The sequence below is a fragment of the Stomoxys calcitrans genome, chromosome 3 (assembly GCF_963082655.1).
Source record: "Stomoxys calcitrans chromosome 3, idStoCalc2.1, whole genome shotgun sequence".
Classification (NCBI taxonomy): Eukaryota; Metazoa; Arthropoda; class Insecta; order Diptera; family Muscidae; genus Stomoxys; species Stomoxys calcitrans.
Genome location: NC_081554.1, coordinates 60,855,074 through 60,871,038, shown reverse-complemented (window position 1 = coordinate 60,871,038; position 15,965 = coordinate 60,855,074). Strand labels below are relative to the sequence as shown.

The 15,965-nt window shown below is 39.8% G+C and overlaps 1 protein-coding gene across 3 annotated transcripts in view; it reads right to left on the bottom strand.

The window, feature by feature from the left end:
* Window positions 1-3,248: 3,248 nt before the first annotated feature.
* Window positions 3,249-15,965, bottom strand: part of LOC106088598 (uncharacterized) — a 225,434-nt gene continuing 212,717 nt past the window's right edge. For all 3 annotated transcript variants that reach the window (XM_059365136.1, XM_059365135.1, XM_059365137.1), the window contains one exon: window positions 3,249-3,850. In XM_059365136.1, the coding sequence (XP_059221119.1) occupies window positions 3,629-3,850 (222 nt within the window). In that variant the 3' untranslated portion in view covers window positions 3,249-3,628. The remainder of the gene's footprint in view (window positions 3,851-15,965) is intronic.

Sequence of the window (15,965 nt, the reverse complement as noted above, 5' to 3'; positions counted from 1 at the left end):
GTGTTGGCTCATCGACATTTTTCTGCACCTTAGCCCAAATCGGTCCATATTTGGATATAGCTGCCATGTAGACCGATATCTAGATTCAAAGTTTTGGCCGCATAAAAGCCGTATATATAATCCGATTTCACTGAAATTTGCCACAATGACTCATGTTAGGCTTTTCGACATCCGTGTCGTATATGGTTCAGATCGGTTTATTTTTAGATAAAGCTACTATACTTATTAGTGTTTGGTCCAAATCGTCACAATCTGATGAAAATTGTATAACTTATGCACCCAAATTCGGCACGGACATTGAGTGTTCTTATAAACATAAGCCACTGTCGAATTTTGTATTTCAAATTTCAATAAAATCGGGTAATTAATATCGATTTTATGAGCTTCAGCCCCTTACCGGCATATCGGTCTACATGACAGATATATCTAAATACAGTCCTATTTGTACCATATTTGGGTCGGATGGTGGGTGGCCTAAAACTACTGACATTTTCAAGTTTCAGTGAATTTGGATAAAAAATAACGCTTTTATGGGCTTCAGACCCTTTATCGGAAGATCGGTCTATATGGCAGCTATATCTAAATATAGTTCATTCCAAACCATATATGGGGTGGATGTCGGGAGACCTTAAACTACCCACTATATCGAATTTCAGCGCAATCGGATAATAAATAGCTTTTATGGGCTTCAGACCCTTTATCGGAAGATCGATCTATAGCGCAGTTGTATCTAAATATAGTCCGATCTGAACCATATTTCGGTCAAATGTTGGTAGGCCTAAAACTACTTACTGTTTTAAATTTCATCAAAATCGGATAAAATATAAAGCTTTAATGGGCTTCAGACCCTTTATCGGCAGATCGGTCTATATGGCAGCTATATCAGGTTATGAACCGATTTCAACCGTACTTTGCACAGTTGTTGGAGGTTGTGCCAAAACACCACGAGCAATATTTCAATTTTAGAGGCTCAAGAAGTATAATCTGAACATCGGTTTATATGGAAACTATACTCGTATCCGGTTATAGGCCGATTTAAACCCGATTAGACTTCTTGAGCTTCTAGAGGGCGGAATTCTTTTCCAACCTCGCTGATATTTCGCACGTAGCGTTTTGTTTAGGCTTGCATTAACTATGCCAAGTATGGTCTAAATCGATTCATAACCTGATATAGCTGCCATATAAACCGAGCTCCCAATTTGACTTTCTGGGCCTCTGGAGCGCGCAATTATTACTCAATTTGCCTGAAATTTTGGATGTGGTATTATTATACGCTTTCTAACGATAAGAACTACGTTCCATATCGGTCTACAACTTAATAAATCTCCTATATATTTGAAACGGACATTCAAAGAACATGACACATTCGATTCGAAGGGTGTAAAGAATTCGGCCCGGCCCAAAAGGTCTATATCGGATTATATCTTGTTATGGCACCCATATGACTAATATTCCGATTTAAGGGCCTATACCCAATAAAGGCGCATTTATTGTCAGATTTGGCAAAGAGTGTTATATTAGAACCCTCAATGTCCATATCGAGTATGGTCTGAATCAGGCTATATTTAGATATAGCTGACGTATATACTGTTTTCAACCCCTTACAGGCGCAAACAATGGGTTGGGTTAGGCCCCTCGACATCCTTGTCGAATATGGTTCAGATCGGTCTGTATTTGGACATAGCTTTAATATCTACCGATTTAAGTAGATCGGTTTAAAATTTGATATAGCTGACGTACCCGCATTTATTTTCCAAGTTTTCTAAAATTTTGCATATACGAGTTATGTTGGGCGCTTCGATATACGTGTCGTATATGGTTCCGATCAGTCAATATTTGGATAAAACTGTCACCATAGACGTAGCCACGAGATGCACGGAGGCCGGACAAAGTTTTTCTAAAGCTTTATTTCACTTAAATATTTTTCGTTTGTCTGCGGGCCTGATTGCCATACGAGTATATACCGATCTCCCGATTAAAGTTGTTGGCCCCAAAAAAGATGCATTTATTGGCCGATTTTGCTAAAATCTTGCAAATTGACTGTGCTAAGCATCTCGACATCCATGTTGGTTTTTATCGGGCCATATTTGATTTAGCTGATATATATATATCGATCAAGTGTTGGGCCTTTAGGTGGCGTATTTATTACCCGAGTTCGCCTAAATTTGGCACAAGAACCTGTTTTAAGCTTTTCGACGTCCGTACTGAATACAGATCAGACCGTATTTGAATATAAACCGATCACTCCATTCAAATAAATTGGATATAAACAGACCACTTCATTCAAATAGAGGTGTATTCATAACTCGATTTCACTATAGTTTTTTACAATAAGGCTCCATCACATCCTTCCTGAGTCTGGTCGGACAATATTTGGATAACTGTCATATACACCGTTCTCCCGATTTAAGGTCTTGAATTCATATAAAGACCATTTATTTCCCGATTCGATTAAAATTTGAACAGGGATTGGACTTAATTGGGCCATATTTCGATATATTTAACATGGGTTTAGTTTATAAATGGTGCATTTTTCAAAACCCCTGTATATACATACGAGGTGTTGGGCATCCACCCCGGCTGAACTAAATACTCAAATATCCCGTATTAAGAGAATACGTAATTCGCCTTCTTAACTCACTTACTCACCTATTTATTTCATTGTTTTCTTTTAATTTAAAGAATTTATTACCAATCTCTCAAACATTCAAATTTCTTAGAGAGCAATACAAACTCGAATGTGCTTGAAAAGTCTCCATCCACAAAGTAATTTACAATTCTTTTTATCAAAACACAGCGAGTCTTAACAATATCCAAATCTTTGACATTTGCTTATGTTTCCCATCCAATATGAATGTTTGAAGCACAAATAATTGCGAAGCCTTGGGGTATTTTGAAGAAGAAATGCCTAGGCTTTAATTCATTTTTCTTTTGTGAAAGAGTAGTTGGCAGTAGGTGGTTGAAATATTTTTTAATGGAGATTTCATGCTACGTGACTGCCAATGATGCCGCTCTGAAACAACATAAATACTTGTTAAAAATTCTTTTCAAGTTCATTTTTTCTTTTTGCCTTTACTTTTCTCTTTTTTTATTTTGTTTCTGGCTCTTTATTAAAATTTATGATAATTTCAACAAACAAACATCTGTTCGTGTAACAATAAACATAGATATCCCAAACTCTTATTCGTACATTGCTGTCTTCACTAAATCATTGGCATTTTGATGTTTTGGGCTAAAAAGTTCATGAATTTAACTTTAAAACATAATCGTTATGAATAATTTATTAATAGACTATTTTTAGCGACAAAACAATAAGAAACAGAAGAACACAAAAAACATTAAATTAAAAATGAAATTAAAATAAAAACACAAAAAGTTGAAAATTTTCAATAGAAGGTGTTTTTACTAAGGTGTGTTTCTGTGATGTGCTTATATGGTTATCACTGCTGATGTTCCAACCATTCGTCTCATTCATCATTGGACTTCCTTAACATCAAGGCACCCATTCAACCGACAACCAACCATACATATATCCCTCCATTTCTCTACTAACCATGTGCGTGTGTGTGTGTGTGTGAGAGTGTGTTTGCATCATCATTTGTCAGTTAAGAGAGGCTTTATCCGAGAATCATGTGGCATCATCTCCATCATTTGTTGGTTCATCTTTTACTATACTCTTGCCATTTGCCTGTTTCGGTGTAGTACTGTTATTGTTCGTGGTGGTGCTGGTTGTATTGTTGCTGGCCTTATTTGTCTGCTGCTCATCGCCACTTCCGCTGTTGGTACTGTTAACGGTGACTTTGGAGTTGTTAAGTTCCGTTTCCTCTGGAATACGTACTTGGTCCTGGTCCTGTCGAAGAGCAAACAAACAAAGAAGGAAGGAGATAAGAGCATAAAGATAACAGCATTAGATTAATTATTAAATGCGAATGATTATGGTGACGTATACGTAATTTATGTGACGTACATTAAACATGCGTCACGGTGGCCCCCCTAAAAGCATGCTTTAAAATATATACTAAAAATTACACAGATATTCATTTAAAGGGGAGATGGGTTAAACAACAAATGTTTTTGGTGGCCTTTGAAAAAAAAAGGGATCCGATATGACATAAGGACATTAAGGATTAGTGCAAATGACCTTAGGTAAATTTTTGACTTTGTACATTATGTAAGACTCCATATAGCCCTTATAAATAATTACAGACTTATTCACAAAACTGTATGAAGATTTGAAATGGGATTATTTGACAATTCTATTAAGGAAATCTGTCAAATAAACTTATTTCAAATCGACATTAAGTTTTGGTCGTTAAAGTTGGCTTTTATTAAAGTTAAGCCCTTCAAGGACATTATAATTAAACGCCATTTCGAAAGAATACAACATAATATTGACACCTACACTTTGAAACCATTAATTCTTCTCATTATTGATTTTATATTTCTCGATAACGAATTTGGCATCTGCCCATGCTGGCAGATAGTTCAATCTCAAAATGCTTTGACGTCTTTCAGCATAAATGCCACAGCCATACCAGGAGTCAAGTGTTGTAAAATCTAGAATTACTGATTAAACTTCCTAAGAACAGCCTGTGAGCGCATTAAGAAACTGGAGGTGTTAAGAGCCAGTTTCGTAATGACGCATTTGAAAACACGTATATATGTGCATACGGACAAAAGTCGACCTTTTGTTAGGAAACACTATCTTCTCATATATTAAAATCAGTTTGGGTTTTCTTATCGGTTTGTTTGTTTGTGTGTTCCTTGTAGACTCAAAAAGGGCTGAACCGATTTTCTTGAAATTCTCACAGATGGTGCATAGTGATCTCGTGGTGAAAATAGAGTACTTTATACGAACTCTCCCCTTTACCATAATTTTCAGAAACGCCAGATCATGGAGATGGGTAGTGCGATTTAAACGAAATTTTGGTATCCAAATTTCGGATGGGGTACCTAGGGGGGTACCGCATCCGATTATGCGATTTTCAAGCAGTACTCTAAAGTTTTCAAGGAGAGAGTTTCGCTTCATCCAGCACCATTGCGCAATGAGATTTTCGTCGCGAATTCAAAGATGTCCTCAGAAGTTCGCAAAACTAAGAAAGTTACAGCAATTTCAACTCAAGTTAATTTTTTAGCATTTTTTTCAATATTAATTATGCGATTTTGAGCTTGTTTTTTGAAGAAAAAACATGGGAGTTGCACTAGTCCTATTTTTCTGCCACAATCTTCAATACTGCATACTCAACTCGAAAAATTTTTTCGCATCAAAAATTTAAAATTTTTACAAGGGGTTAGCCTTTGCTAAAAAAAGTGAAAAAAAATAAAATGTGAAATTTTAAGTAATTTTGTTTATTGTAGGAATCGTTTTCGAATTTCGAACTGCGGAATGCTGGAAAATTATCGAAATTCAAAAAGATTAAGGAGTTACAGCATTTTTGCCCTTGAAATCGACCTTGAATTTTTACGCCAAAAAAGATTTGGTTTTTGAGATGTTTTTTATAGAAAACTTTACATTATTGCTTCATCTAGCACCACTACGGAAAGAGATTTTCCTCACAACGGTGTATGAAAAATTGTGAAGTTTGCAAAACTAAGCAAGTTACAGCAAATGCAAACTCAAGTTGGTTTTTTTTTTTAATTTTTTGGATATAAATTATGAGATTTTGAAGCAATACTTTAACGTTTTCAAAGAAATATCAAAAGGTATTGCTTCATCTAGCACCATTATGGAAAGGATTTTCTTGACAAATCCAATGGTGTCCTCAGAATTTTGAAGTTCGCAAAACTAAGAAAGTTCCAGCAATTGCAAACTCAAGTTGGCTTTTTTAAATTTTTGGATATCAATTATGCGAATTTGAAGCAATACTCTTAAGTTTTCAAGGAAATAGAAAATTGTATTGTTTCGTCCAGCACCATTGCTGGATCATCACAATCCGGATTACCCCATAAGATTTTCGCCGTCCTACCGACTGTTTCGCTGTTCCACAGTGTTACATGCGTTTGTCGCCCACGCACTCAAATCGAACTGCGTCGACCCGGAAGGCTTCGGGATAACCAAGTTTATCGACGGCATTCCTCTGGCCTTCACTGCCAAATCGTCTGCCTTTTCATTCCCCCTTTCTCCGCTATGGCCCGGCACTCAAACGATGCGAATTGTGCCACCGTCAGAGAGGGCTTTAATATCCTTCTTACACTTCTTGGTGGCCATAAGAATGTCCGCTGGGTACTTGAACCAAAATTTTAATACGATATTCGTTTTCTAGTCTCCAATACCTTTAATTTGATAACCATATTGTGCCCATCGGTCGACTTTCGGTTTTGGTTGGCGTTTTTGGGGTAAGGGGGAGGGACTGCCCCCATCCGATATCTAAACATTATGTAGCCTATGTTTCCTTCCAAACAAACATTCACAATCTGTGAAAAATTTTAAGAACATCGGTTCATCCGTGTTTGATTCGATGGAATCATACGAGTCTTCGAGTCCCATATAGCCATGATGGGTCATATGCCCATTAAAGGCATTTTTGGGATGTAGGGCAACCCCCTATACTTCGAACTGATTTTGTATGCCAAATTCGTAATCTACTCCCGAATAGCTTTCATTTGAGGCCCATATTGACATGAACATCCAATATATCTGTTTGGGTGAATGTTTCCTTCCAGACAAACTTACACAATTGGTGAACATTTTAGGAAAATCGGTTCAGCCGTGTTTGATTCTACGGAATCACCGAGTCTACGAGTCCCATATAGTCATGATGGGTCATATGCCCATTTAAGGCATTTTTGGGCATTTTTCATTTAAGGCATACTTCGAACTGATTTTGTATGCCAAATTCGTAATCTACTCCCGAATAGCTTTCATTTGAGGCCCATATTGACATGAAAGTCCAATATGTCTGTTTGGGGGAATTTCGGGATTGGGGCGGCCCGATGGTGTTTTTGGGTAACGGGGAGGGTCCACCCCCTTTCGAAATCAACAAATTATAATTATCTTCTCAGGCTGCCAGGCAGCCATTTAACCACTGGAGAATGTATTTCTGAATTCAAAAATCGTCCTCGACTGCCGCAGATCTCTCAATGAGATAGCTGAACAGTTCAAAATTCGCCTGTTAAGGGTGTCCCTCTGTGGTCCGAGATATGCTGGGGAATTGTAAAGCAGTTGAGCTTGCGAGACTAGGAGCTAACTTACACATTGTGGAGGAACAGAAATCTGTGGGTATGCCTCTAGCGACATGTTAGCTAGGTTTTCAGGATCAGGCCCGAAAGGGCAACGAATAATAGATGATCACAAAGTGTGATTTGTGAACACTCCGAAATTATGTGGCCTAATATAGACTTGAAGAGGTCTATCGCTGGCTAGAACAGACGTCTGAGTCATTGTGTCCGTTAAGTCAGCTCACTGACTGATCGGAAAACATGCTGACAGACTAAAGGCAGCAAGTAACGACTTTTGCAGAAAATGTGAGGACGCCGGACCCCCACAGGCAGTCAGAAGGAGGTCCAATTTAGGTTCTCATTTGTTTAAGAACTTGTCTGATTTAGCGGATGTCCGCAGGTTGTTGATCTTTTTGAAGCCATCTGGATGGTTCAGTGATAGGAACCAGATGACATCTTCTTTCTCCCGTTCCTGTGGTATCACAATAACTTCTAAGTGAGTCGGATGCCAGACTGCCCCTTAATACATAAAGTTTATAATTTTCAAGAATGATCGAGAGACCGGATCACATGAAAGGAATATCAGATTATATATTGATACCGTATTTGGCAGAATTGTCGTCACAGAACACCGAATGCAAAATTTCAGATAAATCGGACAAAAATTTCGGCATGTAAGGTCTCAAGAAGTCAAATCGAAAGATTGGTTTATACAGAAGATATATCAGGTTATAGACCGATTTGGAACGTACTTGGTACAATTGTTGAAGGTCACAATAGAACACTACATGTTCAATTTCAGCCAAATCGAAAAAAAATTGCAGCTTCCAGGGGCTCAAAAAGACAAACCCGGAGACCGGGTTTTATGGGAGCTATATCAGGTTATAACCCGATTTGGATATACTTAACACAGTTGTTGGAAGTCATGACAAATCACTACGTGCTAAATTTCAGCCAAATCGGACAAAAACTGCGGCTTCCAGGGGCTCAAGAAGTCAAATCGGGAGATCGGTTTATATGGGAGCTATATCGGAATTTAAACCGATATGACCCATTTGCAATCCCCAACGACCTACATCAATATTAAGTATCTGGGCAAAATCTAGTCATTCCGTTTGCAACACCTCGAAATATTTGTCTAAGACCCCAGAAAGTTTATATATTCTTGATCGTCTCGACGTTCTGAGTCGCGATAGAGGTCGGACGCGTAAGGCTAGCGTTCGACAGCGTGATTTCGAAAGACGGACGGACGGACATGGCTAGAACGACTCTGAACATCGAGACGATCAAGAATATATAAACTTTCTGGGGTCTTAGACGAATATATCGAGGTGATACAAACGCAATGACTAGATTAGTATACCCCCATTTTATAGTGGTGGGTATAAATAGTAAATGACTGTGACAATTATCTTTCAATTTAAGTGGCTACATAACCATCTCAGCCAATCTCAATTCTGAAAATTCTTATAACATTTTGAACACAACAACAATTTATTTTAATTATTCACATTTCAATTGTTCTTAATTAAATTTCCTTTTCAATGTTTGTGAAATTTAATAGAAGAAATTGACATGATTCTACATTTGTCACAAACCTGCTTATTTGACTTTACCAATTCGAAATATTTTATACAATCTTGACTTTAAAATTTAATTAGTGTACATTTTTGTTTTTAATTGAATTAAATTTTTAATTAAATTAAATTTTATATTTATTTTGATACATGCAAATCGCATGTGACCTGTCTCTAATGAATTCTGAGGGGGGGAAATTAAACTAAAGTAAAATCAAATATACTAAAAACAACACCCATCTATGCCAAAGATTATAAACATGTCGGCTCGTCTATCGATGCTTTCTCTAAACTCTTCAATAAAAATGTGCAATTAAATACCATCATTAAAATCGATTTCCATCGACATTCATTTCGACTTCATCATACCTATAATTAGATATTAATTGGATGGGAAATTCAATTTAATTCGATTTGATTTACTGCCCCACAATATGACGCCTTGATGTATCATGGTATATATAATTTGTGTGTAAACTCCGGAAAAATCATTCATACTTCATTACAAATATCGCAATGTAATTTCCAGCACTAGTATATGCCCTCATTTCGAACAAATTGCATTCCCAATTGGCAATTGCAAAGCAAAAATTACATTCTCGTCAATGCTCGGCTTGCATGCAGTGCACTTCCCTCCCCCCCTCCAAATGGCTCATACCGAGCAAAGAGGAAAATATTGTAAAAGGTGAAATCATCATCACAACAACTTAATATGCAAATGAGTGAAATGCTCTCGCAATAGGATGAACTATTCATTCGTTCACGCACTTATGACTATTGTGGAAATTCGAAAAGGAAATGTCATTTTAAGGCTTCGATTGGGAAAGGCCTTTGGGTAAGGTTGGTTTAGGTTTAAGTGGCAGTCTGCCATCAAACTCACTTAAACGTTTTCGTTCATTGTAATACCACAGGAATGGGAGCAGGACAATGCCATGGCAGTTGGCTGTACGTACCTGATTGACCTGATGGATTCCTTCGTCGGCAAGGGCTGCCGCCTCAGTGTACAACACATTGCTACAAAGACAACAACAACGGGAGCAGGAAAATGCCTTCTAGATCCTACCGTTGAACCATCCAGATCGCTTTAAAAAGCCCAACTACTTGCGAATTTTCACATCCGCTAAATCAGACAAGTTCTCAAAGAAAAATGAACCTAAAGGGGAACTCCTTTCGACTGCCATCGAGGGACACACACACAACAGATGTTCTACAGTGTTTTCTATCTAGACGTCTCCACAGCTTCTGCAGAAGTCGTTACTTGCAACCTTCAGTTCCTCAATATGTTATACCCACCACCGAAGGATGGGGGTATATTTTTCATTCCGTTTGCAATACATCGAAATATCCATTTCCGACACTGTAAGGCGTAAAAATCTAAGACGATCTAGACATGTCCGTCCGTCTGTCTGTTGAAATCACGCTACATTCTTTAAAAATAGAGATATTGAGCTGAAACTTTGCACAGATTCTTTTTTTTTTTTTTTTGTCCATAAGCAGGTTAAGTTCGGAGATGAGCTATATCGGACTATATCTTGATATAGCCCCCATATAGACCGATCCGCCGATTTAGGGTCTTAGGCCCATAAAAGCTACATTTACATTTGGCTGAAATTTGGGACAGTGGGTTGTGTTAGGCCCTTCAACATCCTTCGTCAATTTGGCTTAGATCGATCCAGATTTGGATATAGCTGCCATATAGACCGATCCTCCGTGGACCGTGTGGCCCATAAAGCTACATTTATTACCCGATTTTGATGAAATTTGGGACAGTGAGTTGTGTTAGGCCCTTCGGTAACTTTCGTTAAATTGAAACAGATCGGTTCAGATTTGGATATAGCTGGCATACAGACCGATCCTCCGATTTAGGGTCTTAAGCCCATAAAAGCCACATTTATTGTCCGATTTTCCTGAGATTTGGGACAGTGAGTTGTGTTGGGCCCCTCGACATCCTTCGTTACTTTGGCTCAGATCAGTCGAGATTTGGATATAGCTGCCATATAGACCGATCCTCCGATTTAGGGTCTTAGGCCCATAAAAGCCACATTTATTATCCGATTTTGCTGAAATTTGGGACAGTGAGTTGTGTTAGACCTTTCGATATAATTCGTCAATTTGGCCCAAATCGGTCTAGATTTTAATATAGCTGCCATATGGTATCTCGATTTAAAGTCTTGGTCCCATAAAGGGAGCATTTATAGTCCGAATTCACTGAAATTTGACACCGTGAGTTGCGTTAGGCTCTTCGACGTCCTTCTTCAATTTGGCCCAAATCGGTGCAGATTTGAATATAGCTGCCATATTGACCGATCTCTCGATTTAAGGTTTTGGGCCAATAAAAGTCGCATTTATTGTCATATTTTACCAAGATTTGGGACAGTGCGTTGTGTTAGGCTTCTCGACATCCGTGTCGCATATGGTTCAGATCGGTTTATTTTTAGTTATAGCTTCTAAAAAGACCAATATTTTGTTATACACAATTGAACAATGACTTGTACCGATTACTATTTGGTCCAAATCGGAAAATATTTCGATATAACTGGTATGGGACATAAGGAATGCAATTTACATCGGATGTTGATGAAAGGTGGTTTATATATATACCCGAGGTGGTGGGTATCCAAAGTTCGGCCCGGCCGATCTTAACGCCTTGGTACTTGTTTTCTGTCATGACGGTCACAATGACTGAGACGTCTGTTATAGACTGCCACAGCAAAGCGATTGACCTCTTCAAGTCTAGATTTGGCCACACATTCGTTGCACTTCGAGCCTGATCCGAAAGTTTACACGTCGCTAGAGGCATACCCAAAGAAATGTTTTCGGTAGTACCAAGTCTCTCAGGCCCGGGACTAACCATTCGTGTAGAAAACTATGTAACTTCTGTTACCAGGGATGTTGTAGTTTCAATCGGATCTATCACAATGCGATTTATCGAAAAGCAGTTCAGGCAAAGTGGGTACCCACCACCATGAATTCCGTTTAAACTTTTCCCCTTATTAACTGTGTTTATATTTGAATTATTTTGATCTCAAGAAGTCATATCGGGATATCGGTACTTACGGGCGCCTATATCACCATATTGACCGATTCGGCTAAAACTTGGCACTGATGTTAGAAGTCATAAGATAGGTTTTTGGGCAAAATTTCAGCCAAATCAGGTGAAAATTTAAGTTTCGCTACATTAGGTTTAGAATAGCACGGCCAGCGCCGAATCCGATAAGCTTTCGGCATAAGTTGAAAACCAATTGGACAAAATTCGGAAGGCCACTCAGAAGAAGACTTGGGCAAGAGAATTTAGATTGTCCAAGCATAGAAAACATTCAAGAAAATGTCAACAGGATTACGACTGTACTGGTGGGGTCCTTCGAAGACAGTTGTCCTCTTCGGGAAAGAAAATCAGCCCAAAAAACCTTGAATGACCGGAGAGATTCGCAATATTGGGAATGAGGTCCGCAGACTTTTTAACAGAGCACGTCGTAAAAAGGCGGAAGTTTATTGGGATGTGTATTACACATGGCTCAAGGAATACAATAAGATTACTAGAGCTGCAAAACAAGCCTCCTGGAACTTTTTCTGCGAACAGAACGATAGCGTTAATGACGCCGCCAAGATAAAAAAGTTTATCTCAAAAACCCATGTCCAAACTGAAACTTTAGTAGACGACATGGTAGTGAGAGCAGAGACCACGGAGGACATGTTGAGGCTTTTGATGAAAACCCATTTTCCACAGGATACGAAGGGATTCACGGAGACACCGGAATCGGAACCTTGGAATAATGACATTGATCGAAGGTTTATAATAACGGAATTTATGGTGAAGGAATCTTTGAGGAGCTTCAAACCATTTAAGTGAAACGGACCTGATGGAATATTTCCGACGTTACTATGAGCCAGACTATCTGGCGCATAGTCTGGCAAAAATTTTCACAGTGTGCCTAGGACTTTCATATACTCCGAAAGCCTGGCAGCAGGCAAGGGTGGTGTTTATACCCACGCCCAGCAAGGCAAGCAATGTGACACCAAAGGCCTACAGACCCATAAGCCTTACATCCTTTCTACTCAAAACCATGGAACGTATTGTGAATACCATGATAAAGAGTAGGACATCCAGCGAACGCTTAAATACCAACAGCATTCCTATGTCAAGGGAAGGTCGGCGGAGACTGCCCTGTACGAGGGAAGAGAAGAATCCTTCGATGCCAAACGTACACCCTGGCGGTATGCATTGACATCGAGGGGGCTTTTAACAATGTGCGGATCGACACACTGAAACAATCCTTGGACCAGTACCGGGTGGACCCGGTCCTTAGAGACTGGATAAACCATATGATAAGGAACAGGCGGATAAATTGTGTGTCCCATGGCAGAAATATAAGGCAGAAAGTGGCAAAGAGCACGCCACAGGGGGGGCATTTTATCACCACTCCTATGGGTGACCACCATAAATGACCTATTATGGATGCTGACTGAGGAGGGATTAGAGCACGTCTGCTTCGCAGACGATGTTATAATACTTCTAAGGGGTAAGGATCCGAACGAGCTATGAAGAAGGGCCGAAAGGGTCTTGCATATGGCATATGACTGGGCTGGACCCAGAGGCCTCAATATTAACCCAGAGAAGACTGAAATATGCCTGTTCATGAGGAAGACGAAGGTGGGTCAATTTAACGCACCACGTTTCCTTAATAAGACGATTTCGATATCTGACAAGGTCAAATACTTAGGTGTGATCTTGGACAGGAAACTGAATTGGAAGTGTCACATTCAGGAGCGTACTGAGAAGGCTCACAGATGCTAGGCACTATGTAGACGGGCCGTAGGCTCGGAATGGGGCCTGAATCCTAGGATAGTCCACTGGCTCTACAGGAGCGTGATTAGACCAATACTTACTTACGCCTCAGTAGTTTGGTGGACTGCTATGGAGTAAAAGTGCAACATAAGGACCATACAAAAGGTTCAGAGAACATGTTGTCTTGGTATAGACGGAGCTATGAGGATCACGCCCACTGGGGCACTGGAGACTATTCTAGATATCCGACCCATGGACATACAAATTAAGTGTGAGGCAGCCTCTGCGGCTATGAGACTTAAGGCGATGGGACAATGGATTGAGAATGGGAGCAGCTCTTACCAACGCGGATAATCAAGGCGACGATAGGAAATCTGGAAGGAAGGGAAGAGCTTTCCGATCGGATACCTGAGATGATCCTTGAAGTCAAATGCGAGGCACTACTGTCATCGGCACAGTCTTGGATTGACGGAACCCTAGTATTGCCATCTGGAATATCATGTTCCACGGATGGATCAAAGCTTGAGGACAGAGTAGGCCCGGGGTCTACATTGAGAACCCAGGGACTGAGATCTGTTTTAGACTGCCTGACCATAATACGGTCCTGCAGACGGAGATCCGGGCGAACACGGAATGCGAGAAGTGGTGTGGTGCTAACCCGAGAACGTCGAGTGTGAACATCTTTACCGACAGTAAAGTTGCCATAAAGGCAATAACAACCAGGACGGTAAGGTCACGAACAGTCTTGCAGTGTAAGAAGGAGATTAACGTCTTCTCTGAGGATGGCACAATTCGCATCGTTTGGGTGCCGGGCCATAACGAAGTAAGGGAAAATGAAAGGGCAGACGATTTGGCGGTGAAGGCCAGAGGACTGCAGTCAATAAACTTGGTAAACCCGAAGCCTTTCGGGTCGACGCAGACCGAGTTAAGGGAGTGGGCAACGAATGCGCATTGCCCATTGTGGAACAGCGAAACGGTCGGTAGGATGGTGAAAATCCTATGGGGGGAACCAGATCGTGAGATAACGAGGCTATTACTGAAAGCAAGCAAGAAGGAGGTCAGTATAGCTATTGGTATCACAACGGGACACATAGGACTACGAGCTCACTTAGGTAAAATCGGTCCGCCAAGTGATACCATTTGTAGGGCATGTGGGGAAGATGATGAGACGTTGGAGCATTTCCTTTGTCATTGCCCGGCTTTCGCGTCCAACAGATACTTAGGTGGAGACACAATACAAGACATGAACCAACTTAGGGGAGTGGTATTGAAAATAATTAAAGATTTTGTAAGTAGGACGGAGGTTAGGCTTAGAGGTTACTTTATAGTTTTTAGAGCGCACAACAAGCCGATTACTGGCTTAGGTGTATGTCCATAGTGGCATAGGGCGGATTAATATCTGCACCCTCTTTTCAACCTAACCTAACCTAAGGGCTGACAAAGTTAAATCCGGGGATCGGTTTATATGTGGGATATACAAGTTTATAGACCGACTAGAATCATACATGGCATGGATATTGCAAGTCATAACTCAAGTCTTTGCTCCGAATTTCCGCCAAATCGCATGAAAATTTAGGCTCAAAAAGTCAAATCCGGGAATCGATTTATATAGGAGCTATATAAGTTTATAGACCGACTAGGATCATACTTGGCATGGTTGTTGGAAGTCATGACTCAATTCATTGTCCAAATCAGGTGAAAATTAAAGTTTTTAAGGGCTGAAGAAGTCAAATGCGGGGAATGGTTTATATGGGAGCTATATCAGTTTATAGCCCTACTAGAATCATACTTGAAATGGATATTGAAAATCGTAACTCAAGTCTTTGTTTCAAATTCCAGCTAAAACGGATGCAAATGAAGGTTTCTAATCCTGAGATCAGTTTATATGGGGGCTATTTATGTTTATAGTCTGATTCAGATCATACTTGGTGTGGATGTTTGAAGTTATGACTCAAATCATTGTTCCAAATTTTAGCCTAATGGGATGAAAATTGAGGCTTCTAGGGGCTTAAGAAGTCAAATCGAGGGATTGTATTATATGGGGGCTATATCCAAATCCAAACCAATATGGCCCATTTTGCAATCCCAACGACCTACATCGACTAAATGTATCTGTGGAAAATTTCAAGCGGATAGCTTTACCTGTTTAACCGCTATCGTGATTTCGACAGACGGGCGTGCGTGGCTAGATCGTTGAACCGATAGGGCCCATTTTGCAAATGTATTTGTGCAAAATTTCAAGCGAATGGCTTTACCCGTTGGACAGCTCTCGTGATTTCGACAGACGAGCGGAGTAAATATAATTTATGCGGTCGAAGATCAGTATTTCGAGTATAAAACTAGTAAAAAATATTCCATTTGAGATCGGATAGAGATATTTATTTAAAAGTTGATGGTTAGAGTCATGTGCAAAATTTCAAGGCCCTAGGTGATCCATGCACCTT